This window comes from Sarcophilus harrisii, chromosome 3, assembly GCF_902635505.1.
Source record: "Sarcophilus harrisii chromosome 3, mSarHar1.11, whole genome shotgun sequence".
Classification (NCBI taxonomy): domain Eukaryota; kingdom Metazoa; phylum Chordata; class Mammalia; order Dasyuromorphia; family Dasyuridae; genus Sarcophilus; species Sarcophilus harrisii.
In genome coordinates this window covers 536,597,771-536,624,245 of record NC_045428.1, presented here as the reverse complement: position 1 = coordinate 536,624,245, position 26,475 = coordinate 536,597,771, and the positions used below count along the sequence as shown (strand labels likewise).

The 26,475-nt window shown below is 47.2% G+C and overlaps 2 protein-coding genes across 6 annotated transcripts; one reads left to right on the top strand and one right to left on the bottom strand.

Moving 5' to 3' along the window:
• The first annotated feature begins 340 nt into the window (after positions 1-340).
• APBB1 (amyloid beta precursor protein binding family B member 1) lies at positions 341-19,218 on the top strand. Of its 5 annotated transcripts, none has more exons than XM_031962074.1 (15): positions 341-567; positions 5,840-6,590; positions 11,218-11,393; positions 11,879-11,935; positions 12,053-12,138; positions 12,382-12,442; positions 12,649-12,798; positions 13,115-13,242; positions 13,376-13,381; positions 13,618-13,732; positions 13,932-14,016; positions 14,460-14,543; positions 16,575-16,690; positions 18,209-18,385; positions 18,540-19,218. In XM_031962074.1, exons 2-15 carry the CDS (start codon positions 5,858-5,860, stop codon positions 18,705-18,707), a joined length of 2,142 nt encoding a protein of 713 aa, XP_031817934.1. In that variant the 5' UTR covers positions 341-567; positions 5,840-5,857; the 3' UTR covers positions 18,708-19,218. The 5 variants fall into 5 exon arrangements, with proteins under 5 accessions (XP_031817934.1, XP_031817935.1, XP_031817938.1 ...); XM_031962078.1 differs by lacking the exons at positions 341-567; positions 5,840-6,590 and adding exons at positions 9,578-9,795; positions 10,115-10,127; XM_031962075.1 differs by lacking the exon at positions 13,376-13,381.
• A 578-nt stretch (positions 19,219-19,796) lies between these two features.
• SMPD1 (sphingomyelin phosphodiesterase 1) lies at positions 19,797-26,238 on the bottom strand. Its single transcript, XM_003765325.4, has 6 exons — positions 25,581-26,238; positions 23,601-24,373; positions 22,431-22,602; positions 21,941-22,017; positions 20,842-20,987; positions 19,797-20,733 (listed from the first exon to the last, which is right to left on the bottom strand). Exons 1-6 carry the CDS (start codon positions 25,878-25,880, stop codon positions 20,324-20,326), a joined length of 1,878 nt encoding a protein of 625 aa, XP_003765373.2. The 5' UTR covers positions 25,881-26,238; the 3' UTR covers positions 19,797-20,323.
• Between the last annotated feature and the right edge of the window lie 237 nt (positions 26,239-26,475).

Below are 26,475 nucleotides of genomic sequence, written 5' to 3'. Positions count from 1 at the left end.
TATTGGGATAACTGGATGTTGGTGGGATGGGGTCTCCGGCTGCGGAGAGCACAGGCTCACATTGTCGGGGTGTGGTGGAAGAGAGCACAGGTGCTGGGTTATGGAGATCAGGATGCTGAGCCTGGGGGGTGGGATTACAGGTGCAAGGGGCTAGAGTCCAACTGCCAGGAGACAGCTTGTGGGGCAATGGAAGACGCAAGGTATGCAGGGGGTGGGATCCCTGGCCGGTTTCCTCTTCCCTGCCCCACCCGAAGAGCCCTAGTCCTTGCAGGCCATCCACACGCTCGCGCACGGCCCAAAATGGCGCCGTGGAACTGCCCCCTCCTCCTGCAGGCGCGCACCCGCAGGTCTAGGCGCGGTCCCGCTTCGGGCACGCGCGCTCCTGCGCTGGGGGATGTTGTGATGGAGAAGCGGCCGCTGAGCCCGACCCAGAGTCCGATCTCCAGCCCCGCCGCCGCCGCCGCCGCCGCCGCCGCCGCCTCTGCCTAAAACCGCCCCGCAGCCCGAACCTGAATCTGAGCCCGAGCTTTCCGAGCGCCCGCAGCCCCGGGGTCCCTCGCGCTGCAGGTACGGGGCTGGGGACCCTGCCCTCCCCCTCCCTCCCCATCCCCCGCTTCTGCACCGCCCTCTCCTCTCCTCCCCCATCCTACGGCCCTTCCATTCCTGCGCTCTAAACCCCTTTATATCGCAGCCCCTTCCCAATCACAGATTAGATTGTCTCTGCTATTGCTTCAGATGAGAGTATTGTGGCTGCCCTCTGTCTCCTCTCTTCGCTGATACCCACCCCTCCCTATCTCAATTTCCCTGCTCTACTACACCCCACCCACAGCCTTCCCCATCCATCCTTCCACCTTGGCCTGCCCTGCTGTGTGCACAGCCCTCCGCTTTCCAGTCCGATTTCTGTTTGCCTTCCCTTCCCCCACTCCCCTCCTTGGGGATCTGCCCTTCCTAGGTTGGAACTAGCCCTCCATCCTCAGCCCTCTCTTTTTGTCTCTTTATTCTCCCGTCTCCCCAAGCCCCACCACTCTCCCTTCCATCCCCTTTTTCCTGAATCGTAGCTTGAGGATGGTGAAAGGCAGAGGAAGGCGATAGAAGAGGGAGCTATGGGAAGGGGGGGCGGGGAGGATGATTGTTAAGGGGAGGGGGAAATGGATAAGAAAAAAGGTGGGAAGGTGGGGGACCTCAGGAGTGGAGGGAAGAAAAGTCAGGGGAAGAAAAGATGGGAATTAAGGACTGTTCAGAAGGAGATGATGACCATAGGTAATGGGGAGGTAAAAGGAGAGGATACGGGACAAGGTGAGGGAGGAGGAGGTCAGAGGCAAGTGGTTCTGATAAAGAGAGATCAGGAGGAAAAGGGGTGTGTGTGTGAACGGATGCATGTGTGTGTTGATACATCTGAGATTTGCTATCCTGCATCAGACCTATGAACAAATTGTCTACATTTTGTTGACCTTTTGGGGATGTAGCAGGACACTGGGCCTGCATCCTCAGGGATCCATCTTGAGTTGTGACTGATAGATCTGAGGCCTTCAGACAATTTATACTTTGGGTAGAGTGTATTTAATTAACCCTAAATATGTTTACTATTTTAAAACTTAGCTGCCATCCATTCACCCTCAGACCTGTAAGACCTATGAATATAGTCTCTCTATGCATACCAGGTTTTCCAATAATCAGGAGAGTTTGATGTCATCAGAAAACTTGGAGTTTCACTATGCCCTTCTTCATGATCCTAAGAATGGGAAATACTATCATTTAACTCTTAGAAGAAATTTGTAAGCAGCCCTACTCTTTGGACTCCACAGTATCTTGCATATAAAAGGCATTTAATAAATTGAATAAATGATTGAGTGAATGATGAAGTGTTAATTCAGCTATATCTGCTTTTCGAGCACCTTGTCTCTTTCTCTATTCTTAATTAATCTGGCCTCTAATTTTCTTTTTTTATAGAACCTTGTCAAAGTTTAGAAAATAGTTGATTGAACCTTTTCATTTCTGGACTCAGTGACCTCTCCTCTTCATTGCTTTTTGCTTTCCCAGAGGCCATTTTGCCAATTCTTTTCATTCTTTTTGTTTATCTGTCTATGGGGGTGGTGGTGGTAGTATGGGATGGGTAGGGAGGATAAGTTTCCTTCTATTTAGATGTTTTCATAATTCTATCCTAAGTCCCTGTTCCTTCCAAATCCATCTCTGCCTTTTCATTTCCTTACCCCATCACTGACTTCTCAGCAGGGATAGAAATAAACAGAAATATGTTCATTCAACCAATATTGGGTGTACCCAAATTCTTAGTGCAATTTCAAGTTTTTATAGCTACTAACTAATAACTGGATTTAGTGAGTTCTTTCTTAAATGTTAAACTTTGTAAAGGATTAGAAAGAAGATTGGAAACTTTAAGTGCCCTGGTGATAGGGATGCTAATAATGAAATACCTTAAAGTTATTGGTGAAAATTTTTAAAAAGTCATCTCATCTGATCTTTTATATCTCCTCAGGCCATAAATCAATGTTCTGGATATGGAGAACTGAATTAAGTTGAGATATGTTCCTGTCTCCAAGGTTCCTATACTTCCTATAACTTTTTTAGAGAAACCACATAAGAAAAGAGGATAATGGAAGGCACAGGATTTGAAATTGGGAATCCTAGGTTCAGATTCTGACTCTGACACTTCCTTGACTCTGAACAAATTACTTACCACTCTCTTCCACCATTTTCCTACATCCTTGACTTCTGATCCTAAATGTTAAATGAATGGAATAGACAATGTTTAGAGAAAGGAGAGGTTTTAGGTTGGTATTTGATAGAGATAGCTTCATGGGCTGCATCTTGAGGGTTAAGTAAGACTTAGATAAATAGAAAGGAAGGGTGTAAGAATGTCATTCTAAGCTAGGGAGAAACATATCTGTTTCTGTGGCCAAACGTCAATGAAGAGACAATCCTAGTTGGAGTGGGTTGGGGTGAGGAGGTGTTATTTTAATAAATGGCAGGAGAAAAAAAAAGCACCCAGAAGGCTAGGCTAGGAGCAGATGATGAAGGGGCCTTGGATGCTAGATTAAGGAGTTTAGACTTTTATCTTTTCTATAGTAGTTACCAAAAATTCTTGAGTCAAAAAGTGTAATGTGATGAAAGTGGGATAATCAGAATGTCATTCCTTCTGTAAGAAAGATTGGAAGCAGGGAGAGACCAAAACTTTTGCAAGAGGTGCTTGCAAAATGATCTATGAGGTAAGAGTTGGTGAGGATTTGGACTAGGCTAGTAGTGGTAGGGATGGAGAAGAGGAAGTGGAAATGTTAGGAACATGGAATTAAAGATCTTAAGGAATCTTAATAATCTTCTAACTTGACCCCTTATTTGCAGATGAGGAAATTGAGACCCAGAGAGTTTAAATAATTTCTCCAAGGTCATATAGGTCAAAAGGAACAAACCTAGATTCAGACCTAGATCCTCCAATTCCAAACATCACATAATAGCCCTCATTGGAAAGAAGTATTCAGAGGACTTTGTACCTGATTGGATGTGAAGGCTATGGATGAGCCAGAGCACACACATGCCCATATTCAGTCCCACTTTTTTTCTGTGGAAGCTGTCCTGAGTGCCCCAGCTCAAACTGATTTTTCCTCTTAATTCCTGTAGCACTCGTTCTCTTCAAGGGATGGCTCAGTTGACTTCTAATGGTCCCTCCCAACCCTTTTAAGTCATTTGGCTGCCATACATAGTGCCCTATATTGCTATTTTTCATTTTATGTCAGAAGATATAAATGTCCAATTTCTTGCTCCAGAAACCAAATATAATGCCCTTGTACACCCCCAGGCCCAGATTCAGGACCTTGCACAAGTTAAGTGATCAGTAAGTATCTGATTTTAATGCTAGGGAGTCAGACAAACACATTTAGACTAATAGATGGGCATAAGATAGGAATGGATGAAAGGCAGAAGCTTTTAGGTCCATAAGGAGGAGAGGAAGATGCTGGAAGAGAGAAAATATTTAGTAACATGGAAAAAGGGAAGGTCAAAGGAATTGAAGAACTGGGAATTGAGGGAATCTGAGTAGTTAGATGGCTCAGTAAATAGGGCCTGAAGTCAGAAAGACTTATCTTTCTGAGTTCAAATCTGTCCTCAGACACTTATTAGCCATGTAACCCTCAATAGGTCACTTAACCAAGTTTCCCTCAGTTTCTTCATATGTGTAATGAGTATAATGAGCAACTGACAAATCATTCCATTATCTTTACCAAGAAAATCCCAAGGGATTGTGAAGAGTTGGACATAACTGAAATAATTGAACAGCAATAAGGACAACAACAAGGGGGTTAGGAGATAGTATTAGGTCTCACAGTCTGCAGGGATTGGTTGTAGAAATGTTCAGGCCCTTGCTCAGTTCTGGGATGGTGGGCTGGGGTGGGGGCGGGGCCATACTAGCTACCCACCACATTCCCCAAAATGGACATCAATTTTTCATGCCTGTTCGACTCAGCTCTATGCCTAGCACTGTCCCTTGTACATTGAGTTCAGGCTAGACAAGGGCTAGAGCTGATTGTCAGGGGTTTGTTTGAGGAACTGAGGCTGTGACAGAGAAGTCATTGTTGTGGGTGCTCAGCTGCCTGAAGCTGTGGCAAGGGGGTGGGGGGACAGTTCTTTGCTGGAGAAGTCTCTGTGTCTTAAGATGGAAATCACTGTTCTAGTCTCTGAGCCTAGACCTATTAGAGGTAGCAGCAGCAGGGCGTCAGGTGGGTTGGTCCAGTGATCCTTTACCAAGGGGACAGTGGAAGTGAAGGCCCCTGGAGGGAGGAGACTAGACCTTTAAGGAGATTAAGGGAGGAGAATCAAGACTATTATAATTTTCCCCTCAACTTTCATAGGTGCCCTCTTGCTTTTATACTCATATACTTTTATATGCTCCTTTAGATAGGTTACCAGCCTTAGTCTACTGTCTCATTCTGATGCAGCCCAGAGAAAGCCAGTGTCCTATCTGGGAGGGTGGGGGAGGAGTTTCATCTTCATCATCCTCATTGATGATGAAGATCATTAATATCATCATATCCATTTCTAGAATGCTTTAAAGTTTACTGAATGTTTTCCTCACAGAAATTAACAGGCAGTTCAAATATTGTGCCCATTTAATAGAAAAAATTAATAGAATTCAGAGAGAGAAACTGAACCTCTCAGAGTTACTCAGCTAGTTAATGAGAGGCAAAATGGTGTAACTGAGAGCAGGCTAGACCTGGTATTAGGAAAGAGGGAGTAGGGCATATTGGAAAGAGGGCTGGGTTTGGAATTTTAGGACCTGGATTCAATTCCACATCTTGTGACCTACTTCCTTTGTGACTCTTTCCATTGAACCTCTCTTGAATTCAATTTCCTTATCTATAGAATGAGGAGTAGGATTAGACTTAGTGATCTCTAAGGTCCCTTCCAGCTCTTCATCTGTATTTTATGATCAAAATTGAGTTCAAATCTCATTTTCAAAATTAGCTCTGTGACACTGAGGAAGTTATTTAACCTCTGAGCTTCAGTTTTCTCCTCTAATTTTATAGAGGTATTTTAGGGCATAAAATAATTTTAAAGGCCCATTTTAGGGAAGAATACTTGTACTCCTTAGCTCATAGATTTGTTGTTAGAAAAGTATTATATAAATAAATGTTATGTAAATAAAAATGTAAATAAATGTTATATAAGTAAAATAAAATTTAAGTGTAATGTGAGTACTAGTAATTATTATTAATAAAATATCAGAGTTAGGATTCGATCTCAGGTATCTCCTGACTTCAAGCCTGTATTATTTCCACTCTACTCTCTGTCCCCTAATTAATGATGGTTTTCCTCCCTCTTTCTTTGCCAGGAGGACCTACCGTGGGCCATGTCTGCATCATTGAGCCCACAACCTGATGTGGTGAATGACAACAGCCGTGTGGGTCCAGTGCTGAGCCTGGCACTGCCCCTGCAGGCTGCCCATAACCAGCTATTGAACGCCAAGCTACAGAGTGTGGCAGCAGCACCCAAGGGCCTTCGAAGCGCCATGGGAGAAGGTGGTGGGGCTGAATCAGGCCCAGCCAATGCCAAGTGGGTGAAAGAGGGTCAGAACCAGCTACGACGAGCAGCCACAGCTCACCAAGACCAGAACCGAAACATGACCCTGGGTGGAGAACCGGCCCCTACTGTGGCTTCTAGCGCCAAAGGCTTGCTACATCTCTACTCAGAATTAGAGATCTCTGCCCGAAATGCTGCCAACTGTGGGCACTTGGGTTCTGGTCTCCTCATTGATCTTGGCCCACCTGAGCCTCAGGCCCTGCCCTGTAGCCAAGAGGAGGAGGAAGGAGAAGAGAAGGCAGCTGGGGAAGAGGAGGATGAAGAAGAAGAGGAGGAGGAGGAGGAAGAAGAAGACGACTTGTCCTCTCCCCCTGGACCTTGTGAGCCTCTGGAGGGCAGTGAGGGTAATTCTGCTCAGCGGACCCAACCAGATGGTCCTCGAGATCACAGCAAGAGTGCTAGTCTCCTGTTTGGCATGAGGAACAGTGCGGCCAGTGATGAAGATTCAAGCTGGGCCACCCTATCACAGGGCAGCCCTTCCTATGGCTCCCCAGAGGAAACAGGTATTTCTTTGGCATGGGGAGGGGGCACTAAAGATCTAAGCAAAAGTGGCCAAGCAGAGCTGGCAGGAAAGGTAGTCAATTATGAATACTACATCCTTTGGCTTCATTCAGGCTACCCCCTGGGCTGGGTTCGTTCATTACCTAAGGTGGCCAAAACTATAAAATGGATTCAAGGAGGGAAAAGCAATATGGAAAGATCGGGGTAGAAGGACCATACCTCTATCTTAAGGTCAGTATCAGGAAGAGGTTCAAAGAGTGGCTTAGAGATAGTAAACAAAGATAGTGATAAACAGATACTTCTTTGAATAGAGAATTTAAAGCAATTGGCTTTTATTATTTATTATTATAATATTATATATTGATGAGTTATGGAGAAGGACAATGAGAAGACATCCCTTACCGGAGTTTTGTGACTAAAGCTGAGGAAATATACCAGAAAAAAGCCTGAGGGACCCTGTTGGCCATGTTCCCCAAAGACCTAGCCCAGTGTCTTGCTACAGCCAAAACAAAAAAGTATCCAGAAATCATCTTTTATTTTTCTTTTAAGAGATTCAGAAGGATTCCAAAGGCATATCCACTGACATCTTCTCCAGGTTTGCAGAACACACTACTAGCCCCTTAATGTTGATGAGATACTAAGCCAGTGGGGATCCTAGAAGTAGATCTGCCCAAATTCTGGAAACTCTGGGAGAAAAGTGGCAGCTAAGTTTGAATATTGGGAAAATGCAAAGAAATATATCTCAATAGGAATTGCCCAGATCACTAGTCAACCAGCCAGTCAACAAGCATTAAGCTCATGAGTGTATGAGCCTGGAACAGTGCTAAGTTCTGGGGGTATATAGTAAGGTCAGAGCCCTCAAAAAGGGCCAATCATTCATCATAAACCACTTAGAAGCTCACTATGTGCCAGCACCGTGGATGTAAAAAAAGAAAACTCGAGGGCAGCCTATGTTCTAGATTCATATAATAAGGTAGTAAGTTGTATAGCTGTGGCCATAAATGTTCAGAAGTCCAGAGGTAGCAGAGATCATTGTGGCCCGTGATGGTCAAGAAAGTTCTCTTGAGTTAAGTGGCTCGTGAGCTGAACCCAAAAATACAGCGGATAAAATCTGGTTAATAATAATAGTAATAGTAATAGCTAACATTTATATAGCACTTACCATGTTCCAGGCACGTGCTAAGCACTTGTAATTATCTCCATTAATGCTCAGAGGTGGGTGCTCTTATTCTTATTTTACAGATGAGAAAACTGAGCTAGACAAAGGTTAAGTAGGCAAGACTACTTGCCTAGGGCTACATAGTTAGAAAGTATCTGAGGCTGGATTTGAATTCAGATCTTACTGACTTTTGACCCAGTGTTCTGTCTACTGATCTTCTGTGCCATCTAGTTGCCTTACATAAAGAAAAATGGAAGAAAAAGAATCCAGACAGGAGGAAAAGCGTGAATATTATATATTGATGAGTTATGGAGAAAGACAGTGAGAAGACAACCCTTACTAGAGTTTTGTGACTAAAGCTGAGGAAATATACCAGAAAAAAGCCTCAGGGACACTGTTGGCCATGTTCCCCAAAGACCGAGCCCAGTGTCTTGCTTCAGCTAAAACAAAAAAGCACAGGCCAGGCGTTCAGACAATTTTAAGGAGGAGATTGGAAATACAACAGAAAATATCTTTTTATACAAATGCTTCTTTTGCCTCTGCCAAAAGTATGACGATTTCAAGATGTAGTTCAAAGGTGAGAAAAAGGGATTGGAAAAAGTAGAGTTGGACAGCTCCAAAAAGGGAGATGGCTGAGGAGACTCAGGTGAAGCCTGGAAATCAAAGTCAGTGGGAATTGGTGGGAAAGGCAGGGGTATGGATATGGTCCCAAATCCAGAGATTGTTGCCTGGTTGCCCTCCTCTCAAAAAAGATGTATGTATAGAGGGAGCTTGCTTCACCTTGCTAAGACTCAACTTCCTGAAAGAGGGTCTGGCTTCTGGTAATACAGGTTCCAGAAAAGTGGGATAGTGGATTCCATTTGGGGTATATCAGGGAACATTGGGAACAAATAGGAGAAGGCTTCTTAAACTGCCTTCAGGTTTCACTCTTCTTAAGGAGCAGTAGACGATTGTCCCTCCCTCTCAATGCAACTCAAGATCAGAGGCTTGGTTTCCCCTTTCTCCATGTCCCTATCCCATCTCCAGCTTGGCTCTGTATGCCCATTGGACAGGTATATTATCCCTCTTCTTCCCAGGCATAAGTCTGTCTCAGAAGACAGTGAAGAGTACAGAGAAGTCTGTGGAGGGCTGTGTGCCCACCACAAGGTGATGAGGGAGCCCTAGTTCCCCACCCTGAAGCCCTAGACCTCACACCTCTCTCCTTGTCATTGTGGAGGAGAGCAAGATTTGGTGCATCTCCAAGCCTTGCTCACCTTCTTCCCTCCTTGGACACAAACACTGCTTGGTTGCCTAGGAGCCTTGGCTCAGCTCTGGGACGATGTCTGTCCCTCAGCAGTGACTCTCTTGCTTCAGTACCTGTCAGGATTCCCGGTTTCCCCAGCAACCAGAGTTTGCGTCACTGGTCTGGGTGTGCCCAGCTGGTCCTGAGGCTCCTGTTGCTGGGGAAACGCAGCAGTCCATCTGGGCTCTGGCAGGTAAGTGTGAGATATGGGTGTCTTTGGGGCAGCCTAGCCAGTTGAAGGGTGAATGATAACCCTTTCCTCTTGGCTTAAACCTTTCTGACAGATAGTACTCATATGTTATCACCCCCCCCCCTTGCTTCCCTACTTCCAATCCCTTGGGTAAACTGTGAAGTATTTGGAGCAGAGAGGATGTCTCTTGGCTCATGTGTAAAGGAGGGGCCCTGAAGTCCTCATGGTTAATGGGAGCCATGGGGCCCCCTGAGACCTCAAAGGCTATATCCAGTTGCATGCTGGGAGCTGTAGTTTCTGTAGGGCCTTTGAATGAGGAGGGTGGGAGGTGGTTTAGGGTATCCTGTCTCCTTGGCTGGGATTTGGGTGTGTGTGGGGAGCTGTGAATGCTTGACGCAGGGAAATGATGGAAATAGCTCAGGCTAGGGATGGGGAGGGGGGATTCTGGGTGGAGGTGTGAGCTGTGAAAGGCTGGAACTGCATTGTAGTGAAGGCAAGGTCCCCATTGCTGCCAGCTAGATAGCGGGTCCAGCACTGAGTGCTAACCTCTGCCATAGCAGCCTCCAGCCCCTAGGGGTGAGTGGGGATGGGGGTGGAGGAGGTATGCTGGGTTCCTCCTCCTCTTGGCTTAGAGGGGAGGAAGAAGCCTGGCAGATGGCTCTGCCCTGGTGGGGAGAGGAAAAGGGAGCTGGAGTGGGAGAGGGAAGAGGAGGGGGAGGGGAGCAGCTGTTCTCCGGAGCCCAGTACCAGCACGTAGCAGTGAGCTGAAACCCAGCGGGGCAAGGGAGGAAGACAGTGGGGGCCCGGGCTAGAGCCAGGGCCAGAGGGTGGGAGGGGCCCCGGGCAGCCAAGCAGCATGTTCTCTCAAGACTTCTTCCTCGCCATCATCCTGCAGGACAGCAGCCCAGGTGAGGGCAAGGATTGAGCCTGGGAGAGCTCCTGGGCAGACTGTTTGGGAGGGGAACTGGGATTGGGGGTGGGGTGGGGCAAATAGGAGCTAAGAGTATCACTTACCTCATGACATCTGGGTCAGAGAGAAGAAAAGGTCAATATGGTGTGCATTTGCTGTAGGTGTACATGCATGTATTGGTATGTTTGTGGGCAATGTATGTGCATGCCATATGTGTGCACTGATGGCCGTTGTGGGAAGATTACTTGGTGTGTGGTGTATTAGAATATATGCTTAGTGTGTGCACAGTGTGGATGAAATATATTCAATATATGTGGGGGTATGGGATATGTACACTGCATGAAATTTGGGGGGTATATATTCGTGTGTGTGTGTGGCTGCACAGTGCACATTGACATGAGTGTGCATACATTATGTATGAAGTCTTCGCTATATTTACCTGGAGGGTATTATTGGGTATATGATTTATGCATAAATGAATATTTGTATACACATGTAGGGCACATGTATATGTAGAAAGAGATTCAAGAGAGTCATTTCTGTATTCTGTGTGGTGTTTCCTTTCTGTTTCATGCCCTGTACCTGGGCCCATTCTTTTTTTTTTTTTTAAACATGATTTATTATTAATATGCAGCTCTACACAATCCAGTTATTAACACGTATACATTATTAACATGTATAAATATGTATGTATGTGGTTCAAATACGAATTCTGGTGTAGATATATGTATTTAGTGTGGTCTGTGTATGTTCTCATTACTGGAACACCGGTATACTTCCACACACTTGTCTATACACATGTATACATACAAGCCCACAGGACAGCCCCAGTGTTGGGAGTATGAGCTGGGCACTGTGCAGAGTGAGCACTATCATCCCAGCCTCTCCATCTCCTGCCGCCTGAGCAGTAGGAAGCCTCTTCCAGTGTCCCTGGAAGTCTGGCTTTGTCCCCTGGCCCATCACCTGTAATCTTGGGCCCGTGAGGTCTTAAGGTGGTGATTGATGGCACTACCCTGGCAGGAGATGGGAGGGTGGCCATTATCCTGAGTGGGGAAGGGTCACTTCTTACTCAGCCCATCTTGTGGCAGACTCCTTCTGGAACCGGAATTCATTCGAGACGGATTCAGACCTGCCTTCCGGATGGATGAGGGTCCAGGATACCTCAGGAACCTATTATTGGCACATCCCTACTGGAACCACCCAATGGGAGCCTCCTGGCCGGGCCCCACCCTCACAAGGGAGCAGCCCCACGGAAGAGTCTCAGGTGAAGCATGTCTCCCCACTCTATTAGTTTCCTGAAGGAAAGGGAAGAACAGCCCCTAATCCTGCTCTTCCAACCCACCCTTCCATAATAACTGGCATTTATATAAGCACTCTCTTTCTATATAAGCACCCTTTAAGATTTGCAGTGTTCCTTGAAAACCTATAAAACAGGTAACAGCAGCTATCCCCATTTTATTATCTCCACATTTGTTGTTATCCCCATGAAAACTAGCAGGATTAAATGACTTATCTGTAAGTCTGAGAGAAAGCTCTGAATCCAGGTCTTCTTCACTCCAATCCAGTACTGTCTACTTTATTCCCTCTGTTCCTGGGCTAGAGCAGTTCCTAACCCAAGTGGCTTTTATAACTCTCTGGGCCCAGTTGGGTAGGAAGCCAGGCGTTGGACCCTAGAATGCATGTTTTGGGAGTGGGGTGTTGGGTTAGAGGTATTCACTATACCCCACCCCTCCATGCTCCTTTCCTCAGCTCACCTGGACTGGCTTTGGTCATGGGGAGACCTTTGAGGATGGCGAGTTCTGGAAGGTAGGTGAGAAGACTCCCGTTTGTGGACAGCAAGAGCCCCTTGGATGACGGGTAGGGAATCCTGGGAGTAAAAAGAGTTATATTGGTCTTTTTCCTATCACTGTCATTTTTACTTAGGATGTGGCCAGTGAAGAACCCCCCATGGAGCCAGAAAGGAAGGACTCTGAAGATGGAGCCCTGTCCTTCCAAGCTCTGAATATTGGGTGAGGGAGGAAAGGAAAAGAGTCAGGGATTTGAGAGAGAAGGGGATACCTTGTTGATCATGAAGTATGGGGCTTGGGGCCTGAGTAGGACTGGGCCTTTTTGGTGCTGGTGAGTTGAAGCCCTGGGCCCAGTTCTCCTAGCCCTGAGTTCCGGCTGGGGCTAGGAGAGTGGGGCTGTCTAATAGAGCTGGGAAGGGTGTCTTCTCTGTCACAGGTGGCTGATTCTCTGCTCTCCTCCCCTAGCACTGGCTTGCCCCAAGAGCAAGAGAAGTTACCCCTTCTGAACACCAATCTGGGGGCCAAGGTTTGTCAGCTGCGTTGGTTGGGGATGGCAGAAACAATAGGAAGTTCCTGAGTAGGGGGTGGTTGGAGACCGGGACCTAACCCTGGGCCCATTTGGGTCCTCTTGGTCCTCCGCATGCTCTGTGACAGCTCAAGATTCCTTCCATGTCCGAGGGCCGTGTTCTGGCCCACCTTCCCCATGCTCTTCCCTCCCCTTCCCCACTACAGTGCTTTGCGGTGCGCTCTCTGGGCTGGGTGGAGATGACCGAAGAGGAGCTGGCCCCCGGACGAAGCAGTGTGGCTGTCAACAATTGCATCCGCCAGCTCTCCTACCACAAACACAACCTGCATGACCCAGCCCAGGGAGGCTGGGGGGAGGTGAGCAGGGGAGAAGTCTGCTCCTGGGCCCACTAGGAGAGGAAGCTGGGGGTGAGGGATTGGACCAGAGTCTCTAGAGCCCGGGGAGAACCAGAAATCTGTGCAATAAGCCTGCCCCAGCTGCTGCCCCACTCCACCAGGCCTGCGGTGACAGTCGTCTCAGCATTGCCTTCCCCCGCAGCAAGGCAACTGTGGCAGGTGTTAGCTCCCCCTTCCCCCACTGCCTCTACGGCAGGTGCTGGGGCTGCCTTCTGTCTCCCAGGGCCTACTCTGACAGGTGTTCTATGCTTCTCCTCACCCCCGCCCCCCCTCCCAGGGAAAAGACATGCTGCTGCAGCTGGAGGATGAAACACTGAAGCTGGTGGAGCCCCACGGACAGACAGTGTTGCATTCACAGCCCATCATCAGCATCCGTGTGTGGGGCGTCGGGCGGGACAGTGGAAGGTGTGGGCTGAGGGGCTTTCGTTGGGGGGCAGGGTGGATGGGGTCTGCCTGAGGCGAGGGCTCACCCAGCTACCAGGGTGGGGCCGCTCTTCCCTAATTATGCTTTTTGTTTCGTTTCTGCTGCCGGACCCAGAGAGAGGTATTGTGCCCCCCTATGCTCTCCTAGGCCCCCGCAATACCCACTAAGCTATTAGCATTTTCTCCTATCTCCCTCCCCCTAGTCCTGCCTGCTATTTTTTTTCTGTACCTTGTCTAAAGTAAACTCAAGCTCTCAAGCCCCTGAGACATTGGATTTGGATGATCCTGATCTGCTAGCTCTTGCCCCACTGGAGTCTAACAGAGTGGGAGACAATGAATGACCCATCTTCCTCACAGGGACTTTGCCTACGTGGCCCGGGACAAGCTGACCCAGATGCTCAAGTGTCATGTGTTTCGCTGTGAAGCACCCGCCAAGAACATAGCCACTAGTCTGCATGAGATCTGCTCAAAGGCATGGCCCCTACCCTGCTCCCCGGTCCCAGTGGGGGCAGGGGCCCTTGCATGGGATATAGGTTCTCTAGTGAATTTGGCTCCTGCCTGGGCAATCACTGGGAGGCCACCTGTGGGATGAGGGATTGTGGGCCTTGGGGGGGGGGGGGGTCATATTCCTAGGACCAAGAAGAGCAGGTAACAAGATTTCACTCCCACAGATCATGGCTGAACGTCGAAGTGCTCGCTGCCTAGTGAATGGCCTGTCTTTGGATCACTCCAAACTGGTGGACGTTCCCTTTCAAGGTCAGGGCCTCCTCCTAACCCCATGCTCATCCAAGCAGGCGGATGGCCCCCTGTATCAGACCACTTGCTGGTGCAGAATCCTTGTTGGTTCACCAGAGAGATCTAGTAGGAGTCACAGACCCATTCCTTGGGAACTGCAGTGGTGATGGGGCAGTCAGAGCATCCATATATTTTCTGTAGAAAACAGGTCAGAAACACTATACACAGCTAGCTCCAGCTGTGCACAAATCACTTGAGAAGATTGAGAATCAAAATCAACCAATCATAACATTGAAGGGATTTGGATTTGGAGAGAGTGAAGCTGGAGGATGATCTGGGGAAAGTGGAGGATCAAGAGGTCTGGGGCCTGCATTGTCATCTTAGCAGTGGGCTGGAAACTTATTTCATATCTGGTGGAGTGGTCTGGGGGCCAGGATTGATGTGCTTTCTTTCCCTCCCCTCAGTGGAATTCCCAGCCCCAAAGAACGAGCTGGTACAGAAGTTCCAAGTCTATTATCTAGGGAATGTGCCTGTGGCTAAGCCAGTGGGTATGTATGTTGTCTGTCCTAATCCATTTGCCCTTCTTTATCTATGGAGAAGTCCTTTCTGTCCCCAACTCCTATCCGGACGACCTCAGTTCTACAAACCTTTATCCCTTCCTTAAGTGAGGGAAGATATTTTTTGAGGCCCCCTCATCTTCCTGACTGCCATTCTCTGGGCACAGAGAATGCACCTCACCACTGGGACCTTCCACCACCCACATTCAGCCATGATCCACTGGAAGGTTTCCCTAGCATGAACTCTATAATTCTGCCATTATTCTCTCTTTCTGCCTTCCTCCCTTGTGTGTGTAGGGGTGGGAATGGGGAAGAAGGAATGGAGATCAAATCTAACCAAAGCTTTCTTTGAATGTCTCCAGCCTGGATTTTGACACCGTGATAGACAATGCACAGTTAGAGACATTGGTAAAGTTTGGTCTGAGGAACAGACTGACTAGTCAGGGGTCAGAATAGCTGTCATTCAGGCTGTCACATATAGCTGTGTCCCTGGGATCCCAGAGGACAAACTAGAAGCAATGGAGGGAAACTGCTAAAAGACAAATTTAGGTTTGAAGTGAATCTCAGAGACAAGAAGGAGCACAGAGGCAAGAACGCTAGCCTGACCTCTGTCATTGTATAGATTTTCCAGCAATACCTGCTTATGGTCTCACAATTGGCCCTCCCTTTAGCCCAGTCTCTGAACTCAGGTTTTCCTAATTCCTAAGCCCAGAATCCAGCCACTGTACCACATAGTTTTATAGCACCAAGTTTGTGCCTGGCCCTATTCTAAGTGCTTTACAAAAATTGTGTTATTTGAGCCTCACATCAATGTGGGAGGTAAGTGCTATTAGTCTCCTCATTTTACAGTTGAGAAGCAGGCAAATTTAAGGGATTTGCCCAGTCATATATCTAAAAAAATTTCTGAGGCTGAATTTGAACTCAGATCTTCTTGAATCCAAGTCCAGTGCTATCCATCATGCTGTATAGCTCTTAAGGAGATGTCCACTATACATATCCTCACTTTACCAAAAAACAAAAAACAAAAACAAAACACACAGACCCGAAAAGCTTAAATACAAGATGGCAAGGACTGGGTCTACTAGTCCCTGCTGTGATAGAGTGGATAGAGCTCTGCCTTGACATTTGAGGGGATTTGGATTTGGAAACAACTCATCCTGTGATCTGGACAGACAGCAAACATTGACTGATTCCCTACTCTTTGGGACCCTGAGCCTAGGGGCCACCAAAGATAAAAAACTGTCCCTTCCATTAAGGAACTGAAAACCTGGTAAATCATAAAATGAGGACACCTCCTTTCTTGGTCTGAGTTTCCTCCTGTGAACAAAGAATATAAACTGATGCTTCCCAGTTCCCTTCCCACTACAAGTTTTTGTGATTCTAAATGTCTACTCTTAGATCACTTAGAAAGTCCCCAAGGTTTTGTATTTTTATCTGACAGGGAACTAGATAAAGATTTGGGAGTCATCTCATGAGCTCTCTGGGGGAGAATACTAAACAAGGAGCAGATTCCTAGACTTGAGGAGTAATCATAGTGAGGGGACATGAGGGAAAGGAGGAGCCTGGGAAAGAGGAGAGATCAGATAGATGAAAGAATGAAAGAGCGATAATGCTAGAATGCAAGGGAGGACAGCTTCAAGATGATGATCTGAAGCAGTGTCAAATGTTAAAGAAGGGGGTGTAGTGAGGAGGGACCCTGTGGTCTGATAAGGAGAGTCTTAAGAATGCTGGTCCCAGGTAGTTGTGGGTGGGGCAATGACCAGTGAGTACTATGGGCAAAGTTCTTCACTTCTTGGATCTCTCTGTGTTTTTATACATAGAACTATAATACCTATTTCTCAAAAGTTAGCTGTGAAGATAGCATATGGAAAGTGATTGGCAAATTGAAACACTATATAAATTGACAAAGGATATAATGGACATATGACAGATATCAGTCATTGATAATGGTGGATATTGTCCTGGTGATATGATTCTTCACAGCTTTTTTTTGGGGGGGATGCTGTCTTTTTGATTCTTCAGGTGTGGATGTGATCAATGGGGCATTGGAATCAGTTCTGGCCACCAGTAGCAGGGAGCAGTGGACCCCTAGTCACGTCAGTGTGGCGCCTGCTACTCTTACCATCTTGCACCAGCAGGTGAGGCCATGCCTGGGAGGGAAGGAGGGAGACAGCTGATGAAATCAGGCTCTGGTCTCATCTGCTGTAGGCTGATTGCCATGGGGGTGGGGTGGGGGGGGGGGGAGAGAGTGGTTGACTGGCTGACAACTATGGATGAGTTAGTAAAATTTTAAAAATAGATAGTTATAGTCCTTCTAGCTATGAACAAGATGATGCACCCATTAGGTACTTATTGGATGCAGCTCAGCAATGGCTTCTTCTCATTTCCCTTTGTGCTAGATCACTGTGGGTATGTTATAGGGCTGCCTCATTCTCTCCAAATTTGAATCACACAATGTCAGACCTATGAAAGGGAGCTCAGATAATGAATCCTTTTACACCATCCTTAACACGTGGTCATCTAGTCTGTGCATAAAATCTGTGACAATGGGAGTGAGCAGGGAACACATATTTATTGAGCACCTAGTACTGGTCAGACACTGTGCCAAGTAAGCAATTTACAATGATTGTGTTATTTTATCTTCACAACCTTTCCTATTTTCTGAGATACATGCTATTATTCCCATTTTACAGTTGAGGTAACTGAGGTAGGTAGCTCAAGTAACTTGCCAAGAGTCACACATCTAAGAAATGTTTCAAGTTAGATTTGAACTTGAATCTTCCCGACTCCAGGCCCACTGCTCTAAGAATGTGTTACCTGGATACCTCCCTCAAAGGGACCTTATCAGCACACCCAGTGCAGCGCCTTCTCTTGGACAACTTGTATTATTAGAAACTTTTTACTTGTATTGAGCTGAAATGTTCTTGCTCTGAGTTTTCCTGTCTGGGGCCAAGTCCTTTTTCTTCTACATGACAATCCTTCTGATCTTGGAAGCTCAGTATCATGAGACAGTGTGGTATAGTAGGAGTCCTGGCTTTGGAGTCAGAAGAGCCGAGTTCAAATCTTAACTCTACCATTTACTTTGTGTCATCTTGAGCAAATTGTTTAACTCATGTGATCCTTAGATTCCTCATCTACAAAATGAGAGGACTGTATAAATGATGTCTTAAGTCTGTGATCGGTCTCTCTTCCTCCCCTCCTCCCAGTCTTCTCCAGACTAAACATCCTGAATTTCATCAGTTAGGCCTAAAATGATGCGATTTTGAGCCCTCTCACTAAGCTGGTCATGTTCTTTGGACATTTTTGGCTTGGTCAGGTCCTAAAATGTAGTGCACAGAATGAAACACTGTTTCATATGTAGTCTGATGAGAACAGGGGATGTTAACTCCCTTTACTTGCAACACTATACTTCTATTAATGTAAATTGAAGTTTGTTGCTCTGTCAAGCCTGTAGTCTATTAAAACCTCTGTGGGGTTTTTTGTGTGACCTCAGAAAATAAGTAAAATCATAAGAAAAAACTAAACCCTATACATTCAGAGATTACAGATTAAGAACCCTGCTCCTAAGAGAAGCAGTGCCAGAGCCATTGAGATCAGTGTCTCCTCCAGAGGTGGTGTAGATCTGTAATAATTGCCCCTCCTAATTAATCTCCCAGACTGAGGCAGTTCTGGGAGAATGCAGGGTACGGTTCCTGTCTTTCCTGGCGGTGGGCAGAGATGTCCACACTTTCGCTTTCATCATGGCTGCTGGCCCTTCCACTTTCTGCTGCCACATGTTCTGGTGTGAGCCCAATGCAGCCAGTCTCTCTGAAGCTGTACAGGCTGCCTGCATGGTAAGTTGGGGCCTGGAGATAAAGGAAGGGCTGCTTGTTAGGGTGGGAGAAAGACAAGATGGGGCTTTACAAAGAGCAAGGGGAGGGAACGGGGGTACCTGGATTGAATAGTTAGTCGGAGCTGAAGATTGTACCCCGTTGCCTTTCCCCCTAGCTTCGGTACCAGAAGTGCCTGGATGCTCGTCCCCAGGCCTCCAGCTCTTGTCTCCCAGCACCCCCTGCGGACTCGGTTGCTCGTCGCGTGGGCTGCACTGTCCGAAAGGGGGTCCAGTCTCTTCTGGGCACACTCAAACCTAAAAGGCTAGGAACCCATACACCCTGAACAGCCTCGCAGGGTCTGGATTGGGTCCAGACCATTCCCTAAACTACCCTGGGGCCCTGGGGAACTCTTTAAGATATGGGGTGGGGAGGGGCCCAGGGCAGTCTGTCAGGCCCTTGCTGAAGCTGCTCTGGGCCAGGGCCATCTGGCAATACTTCCCATCAGTGGCAGTGGCTCCCTGCCTGGGGGATGGGGAGGAAGGTGGGATTGCAGGCCCACAGGGAAGGAGGAGACTGAAGCATGAAGGTAGAACAAATGGCCTCATGGCCAGACTCCACAACTGGGCCCCTGTTCTGGGATGCTGATGCTATCCCAGCCCAAGGGTTCCTATGTCTCTTTGCCACGTGTATCATTCAGTCTGGATCATCAGGCCTTTGGCCTGGCTTTCCCTTTGCTGGCTGGGCCTGTTGCCCAGGGGCAGTGAGGGTGGGAGTAGGGGAACACCCCTCCTCCTGTTCCCTGGGCACTGGCTATTTGTGTTCACTAATAAAGCCTGTCTGTGCGCCCATCCTGATGCCTGCCTAACTGGGTTCTGTTGCCTCTCTGCCCTGAAGCCATCCCCTCAAGAAGGGTAAGCTTGGTCACTTTGCATTAAGATCATGAAGCTGTTCCCCCTAGACCTGATGTTACTCCTAGCCACACACTACTCCCCCTCCCGTGTTCCCTCCATCTTCAGTTGTTAAAGCAGTCTTGGGCTTCATTCCTAAATTTCTGTAAGGAAGATCTAAGCCACGAGCCCTCAAACTTTTTAAATAGGGGGCCAGTTCATTGTCCCTCAGACTGTTGGAGGGCCAGACTATACTAAAAACAAAAACTTTATAGCCCTGGGTGAGAAGGATAATCGTCCTCAGCTGCCGCATCTGGCCCGTGGCCATAGTTTGAGGACCCCTGATCTAAGCCTTCCTTAGTTTTTGAGTTAAAGCTATCAGAGTAACCCATTCAGTGCTCTTTGTGGTCCCTGATCACAAAGGACTTTGGCATAAGGCCTTTCTAAGTCTGTTTTCAGAGTATGGAACCTTAAGTAGAAATAGTGTTTTAGGGCTTGCCATGTCCGTTTTTTGCAAGAAGCACAGTGCAATGAGGAAAGGAGGCCACTGAGTCACATACATTTATTGTAGCTGTCCCAGGGGATTGGGCAACCTTGGATGGGGGAGCTCCTGTCCAGCAGGCAGAGGGAATACCAGTACTTTGTCTGTGCCCCTTCAGTTCCGATATCCTTGAGGCAACTAGAACCAGCATGAGGGCAAGGGAAGGGGCTGCTGCTAAGGTCCTGGGCTTGTTTCCTATCCGTGTGTAGTCCTGAAGGAAGTAGGACCAATAGCAGTCTTGATGGGTGTTGCTTACACAGGAGCTTCAATTTCCTGCCCACATTGTGTCCTAAGAGTTAGCTGCTTCCTCCTTTCTGTCCAGCCAGACTAGTCTCTCAGGTGCCGAGATGCCTCCAGGGAAAAAAACTCAATCATCCTTGCTCACCTGAGTCTATTTGAATTACATTCAAATTATTTTACCCTCCTCCTCCTGTTTAACGCTCCATAGAGAGAGATCAGGAGTTCCTCCCTTCAGCAATGCACTGGACCCCATCCTTCCTGATCCCCTGTGGCTGTCCGAGCTTTTGTTTGCTAGCAGAATGCAAGCTTCGGCCAAAGACTTCCAGTATGGGGTAAGGGCAGGTCTGGCACCAGGTGTCGGCAGAGAGCAGGACTGTCTGAACGGGCAGAGAGCAAGGCACAGAGGGTGGCAAGGCGGCAGGCCCCTTCACAGGGCTCTACAGGAGGATGACCCTTGTGGTATAGGTACCAGAAGGTCTGAAAAAGCCCTTCGTTGCCCCGCATGCGGTACACTAGGTCATGCCAGGCTGCTGGCAGAGCATTGGGAAGCCCATAGGTTTCTCGGGCCCGATAGAGGAACTCCCATTTGGGGGTGGCCCCGGGAGCATTGGCCAATGTCAAATTCAGAATGTAGGTTTCATGGTCCAGGACCACATGGGAACTCTCTGGGTAGTTGCCGTCGATTAGGTAGACTCGATAACCTACATGGATAGGAAAGACACTGATCAGTGTATAATCCAGAGGTAGGAACAGGTACAGATGGGCTGTATAGTCCACCACCCACCCCTTAACCAGGAAGGCTCACTCACCAGGGTTAAGGTTCACATAGGTGGTAGCACTGGGGGCCAAGAAGGCCACAGCCAAGGGCCGGCTCAGAGTCTCCTCATCATAGAAAATCTCAAATTCATCCACATGGGTGTGACCAAAGAACTGAGCAGCTATGGTGTTTTCATACCTAGTAAAGGGAAAAGACATCCATTGATTCATTCTAAGGGGAAAAGAGGGCAGGGCATGCTGGTAGTTCATAGGATTGTTGCTTTACAGCTGGAAGACATCTTAGGGATCAAAGCCTAACTTGTTTATTTTTACAGAGGAGCAAGCCAATTCAAAGCAAGTGAATCAGCTGCTGTGGGTCAGTCATGTAGGGAATAAGTAGCAGAGCCACACTTCAAACAGATCCTCTTCCCCAATCCAGGGCTTTAATTCACACCTCTCATCTATATTACTGTAATAAGTAATTTCTGTAGGTCTTTGGGTGAACATGGGGAAAGTCACTTGGTTTCTGAGATTATCAGTTTCTTCATCTACAAAGAATGAAGAAGTCTCCTTAGGTGCCTGTATACCTGACAGGGCAAATTTGCACAGAAGTGAATGGGAAACATTACAGGAAGGACTTTGTTGTTTAGTTGTTCCAGTCCTGTCCAACTTTGACCCCATTTGGAGTTTTCTTGGCAGAGATACAGGAGCTCCTGGCCATTTCCTTCTCCAGCTCATCTTATAGATAAGGAATTGAGGCAAATGGGGTGAAGTGACATGCCTGGGATCACAAACCTAGAAATTGTCTGAGACCAGAGTTGAATTCAGGAAGATAAATCCTCCTGACTCCAGTTGCAGCACTCTCTAGCCACTGATAAATCACTTTTGCTCAAATCCCTAATCATGTTCTACCTCTCTCCATAGATCCCACCTCCTCCTTATACTTATAATTATGTAAATTTATGGAACACCTGGTATGAAAACTTCCACAGATGTAGATATCTGTAATTTATAATCTTGGAGAGTTATGTAGGTGCACTGAGAGATTCACTGATTTGTCCTTGTTCACTGAGAAGTGTCAAAGGTAGGATTTAACATACGTCTTGAAACTGTCCTTTACCTATTATCCCACAATGCCTCCTCTCCTCTTACCTGCCCACAATTCGATAGTAATTCCAGCTCCAGCTCTTCAGACAGTGTCCAGGGGGAATGTGACCAATGATATGTACCTGAGGGGATAGGAATGACATCACTTTGGCTGCAAGGAATTGGGGCTCCCTGGCCCTTCAAAAAGCAGAAAACATCCTCTGATTTGGGGTATGAATATCCCTTGGGTAAAGGAGACATGGTGTGACAAATTGGATATGGTGATCTGTCTTTATTCAGAGACCAGCAACTTCTGGATAGAAGTGGGATGATGTAATCTATTCCCAACAATTGCCTACTGAAAGGCCAGATGCTGTGAAAACAGAATCTCTCCCAAGCATAACGGGAGTGATTATAAAAAACAAAAAACGCTGCCTCTTCATATGGAGAGTCAGACAAGGTGGCCTGCTTCCCTTGGTGACCTGGGCTCACACCTTTACTATCCCTACTCCCAGAAGACCTCCTTTTCTCCCTCCTGGCCCCTTATCCTCCTTACCTTCTCTCCTCGGTTTTCAGCAGCCTGAAGTTCTGTCACCAGCCACTGCAGCTGCCCCGCAGGGTCTGTGGAATTGATCATCAGCCAGAAGTTTTCCCGGGCACAAAAGTTCATATTGAGGGAGATTAGGCGGAGGCCCGGCCTAGGTGAGAGGGCATAGAACCCCCCAATCCTGAAAGGGGAAGGGCTGGGTCAATCCAATGCAAACACCACATGACCAGCAGTAGGCCTGCCAGAAGGGAATACTAAAGCAGTTCTCAGATAGAGTGGGCTCTGCTCTTTCCAGGGTTTATGTTCTGTTAGAGAAAACTCTCTCAGCTGGGATAGTCAAGATGCTGGAGTGCCTGGGAAAGGCTTGAGTTAGGCCTTGAAGATTGGCAAGATTTGAATCATTGCAAAGAACAAGGAGGGAATTATAAGCAGGGGACCGAGGTGAGTTAAGGTAAGCTACCTGAAATCAGACGGTCTGTTTAGAGCAGGAGTGGAACACAAAGCATGTGAAAACAAACTGCAATTAGATTGAGAAGGCCTTGAATGCCAGACTGAGGAGTTTAGACTATATACTATAGTTGGTTATATGGAATATTTATGAGCAAGGGAATAACATTTTGAAAGTGTTTATTGTAAGCATTTGTTATTAATTGTGTGGAGAGGGATTGACAGAAGCAGGAAGGTCGAAGCTGTTGCAGTAGGCCAGTCAAGAAGTGATGGAGGCCTGACTCGGGATGAAAATCAATCAAGCAACATTTTTTTAAAAACCTATGCACCAAACACCGAGTTAGATGCTGGGGGTAGAAATGAAACAATTCAAAAGAAAAAAAAAAGTTTGAAGTAGGTGACTAAAGAAAGCAGTGGTTAGAACCACTTCCTATATTCTGAGAACTTGGAGCCCTCAGGATCCCCTTAAAATTGAGCTTTCTGTTAATGTGGGCTATACTTATCAGTATAGACCATTTTAGAACTGAAACATTAGTATGATTGTAAAAATTGCTTTGCTGTTGAGAAAAGGGCTTTGGGGACCACCACTACTCTCTAGACCACTGTTTGAAAACTGTTGCTGTGCACAATGACCCAGGAATGTTTTCTCAAGCTACCATTTCTCATCATCTCTTTCCACTCAGTTTTCTCTCCTCCTCCGCCTCTTGCCTACCCGTGCAAACCTCCACTTACCTGAGGGTGTGGAGGGCATTTCGAGGGAGCCAAGATTTCCAGGCTGAGGCCATCGCTTCATAAAGCCAGCTGGATGAGTGGTTCCCATGTACATAGGGAGGAGGGAAGCTGTTGACTGGGGTACTCTCGTGATTGCCCACAGCTGGATAGACAGGTATAGGTCCCAGGTACTTCTTCACAAGGGTAGTGATAGTAGTCAGTGCCCGTAGTTGGTCCTGGCGGGTCTGACTCCAGACATCATGGGCAGGGATATCTCCTGTCCAGTAAACCATGTCAAAGGGGCCGGCAGGGCCTATTCCTGCTAGCAGGCTCTCTAAGGTCCTCAGTGGCAGGTCACACTTGCTGTATTCACCCCAGTAGCCAGCACCAGGCTGGGAGGAAGGTGGCAAACCTGAGCCTTTTCGACAACACAAGGGGTCAGGACAGGCAGGATCTGCGCCCTCCATGTAGTCATGATCCCAGTGTAGGTCTGTGAGAAAGAGCACACGGCTGATGGGGGCACCAGGCGCTGGGGGAGCAGGAGGATGATATGGGGGTTTGGGTACAGCAGGCAAGGAAATATTCCAGTCTGAGAAGATATCCCAGTGTCCACAGGAAGAACCTAGAAGCAGCCCACAGGCTTCAGAGGGGCTCAGCACTGAATGTGTCCATATCTCCACCATATCACTTTCATAAAGCTTGATAATAGACTGGCACACATTGGGTGGTGCTAGGTTCAGTTGTTTACACACAGCAGTGGCCACAAATCCCACTCGAGCCACATTGGATTCCATCTGCATGGAGAAAGATACAGGTCAGCCATAGACAGGAGAGACCAGATAATTATCCTGAGATTTACATAATGATACTCATCCAGACTTTGGGTATCTGACCTCACCTCACCCTAGGATCAGAAGACTATACATGATAAAGTAAGTAAAGAGGTAAGGACAAATTCCATCTTTACTCTGACTACAAAGATTTCCTAGACTCTTATCCTAACTGAAGCCCACTTTATACTTTAACCTTGGGATGCATCCTATGGAAGATACCTTCACTTTCTTAATCTACTTGTCATGGTCTGTGTGGTACCTCCTCCAGAGGGCAGGAATTATGCCCTAGTTGGTTCCTTGGCTTAGGGGCACTCAAGCTTAATGGTTTGGAAGGAAACAACAACCTTAGTCAACTCTACTAATTAAACAACCTCCACCCCATTCCAATGGCCAGTAGAAGCTTTAAGATTTAATATCTAACAGTAAGTGAGAGGACACAGTGCTTAAGACCTGAATGTATGCCCCTCTGGGTTCCACACACAAGGACTAAGTCCAGATTACTGTTTCAGTAGGATTCTATCAGCATTGCTTTTGCCATGTTTCTTATATGGGATTCTATCCTAAAAAGATGTCTTTCGGGGGCAGCTAGGTGACGCAGTGGATAGGGCACCAGCCCTGAAGTCAGGAGGATCTGAATTCAAATCTGATCTCAGACACTTAACACTTCCTGACTGTGTGACCCTGGACAAGTCACTTAACCCCAATTGCCTCAGAAACAAATAAATTTTAAAAATGCCTTTCACTGAAGTATTTTGATCTAGTTCCTCTGTATGGCTGCCTCATCTCATTGAGGTCTGGCAATGAGATCATAATTGGTCTCAAGACACTTATTAGTTGTGTGACTCTGGACAAGTCAATTACCCTCTGCCTCAGCTTCCTCATCTGTAAAATGGGCATAAGCACTGTCTCCCAGGTTAGTTATGAAAATTGAATAAGATAATTGAAAACACTTAGCAAGGTGCCTGACACATAGTAAGTGCTTAATTAGTGCTTGCCCCTTCTCCCCTTCTTCCTTTCTCTCTGTACCACTATCCCACAGACCCATATGAAGTTTTTATTTCAGTTCTTCAGGAAATCCTCTTGTGGCCTCAAGTCTTTTTAAATTCTTGGGTCCCTATTATCAAGGAGTCCTTACTCCACCCTTAGAAGACCCTTTTTTGGAGCTCACCTTCAGCCCAATGTCGATGGCAGTGAACAGGGTCTTGCACAGTGAGCAGCTGATGTTCTTTAACTCAAATTCAACACCGAGGACAGGCAGGATTTGCCGTAACCATTGGGAGTCCCTTCTGCTAGGCTGTGGTCTGGCCTCAGTCAAGCAGCAGAGAGCCAGGAAGCTACCCAGCACCAAGCCCATCCAAATGTTCCCTAGAGGCTTGACTTTTCTCATAGTGGGAAGTCTTCGACTCTGGGTCTGCCCCCCTGAGGGATCCCATAAAGTCCAGCCACAAAAGCCCCAATGTGGCTGCATTTCTTTATGTCCTGGGCAGGATGGTGGCCAAACTCCTGGCCCAGCCGAGTTCCCTGTGGCTCAGGTCCCTCCAGTTCAGTAGGCTGGCTTGCTTCTTTCCGGAGTCTAGGTCCCCAGGGGTCTGTCCCAGGTTTAAATGTCCTCTTCTTGCCCTGTCTTCAGTCTCCAGGGCTTCTCAGCTGACAACTCGGGCAGACAGCTCCACCCCTTCCTCCTCTTCCCCCAGTCAGCTGACTGGGCTGGGCAAGCTTTGCGAGATGGAGATTGGGTAGAATCCCTGGGATCTCTGCCCTGGGGCTGCTGGAGGAGGAAAGGGGATCCGAATCTTTCCCTCACCTACCCCCACCTCACCTTCAACTTCCCATTTTTAAGCATACTACCAAGAAGGGGGAACTGGTACGACTAAGATGGGGAATAACCTAAAACAGAAGGGGGTGGCACTGTTGAGTTGAGGAATTACAGAGGATTGTGGGAGTTGTAGTTTAGTAACGACCTAAATTCTCATGTTCCTGAATTGGGTTTAAGCCCTTGTGTTCTAATTAGTTTGCAGTGCTTTCACTATCTGCTTGCTTTGAGAGTTCAGTCCTGACAATGT

Coding starts and splice junctions, on each gene's coding strand:
- APBB1 (XM_031962074.1), top strand. CDS start 5,858: ATGTCTGCATCATTGAGCCCACAACCTGATGTGGTGAATGACAACAGC. Junction 12,443..12,648: donor ACACCAATCTGGGGGCCAAG/GTTTGTCAGCTG, acceptor TCCCCACTACAG/TGCTTTGCGGTGCGCTCTCT. Junction 14,544..16,574: donor GCCTGTGGCTAAGCCAGTGG/GTATGTATGTTG, acceptor TTGATTCTTCAG/GTGTGGATGTGATCAATGGG.
- SMPD1 (XM_003765325.4), bottom strand. CDS start 25,880: ATGCAGCCACATTGGGGCTTTTGTGGCTGGACTTTATGGGATCCCTCA. Junction 22,603..23,600: donor AATGCCCTCCACACCCTCAG/GTAAGTGGAGGT, acceptor TTCCCCTTTCAG/GATTGGGGGGTTCTATGCCC. Junction 20,988..21,940: donor TACTATCGAATTGTGGGCAG/GTAAGAGGAGAG, acceptor TCCCTTTACTAG/GTATGAAAACACCATAGCTG.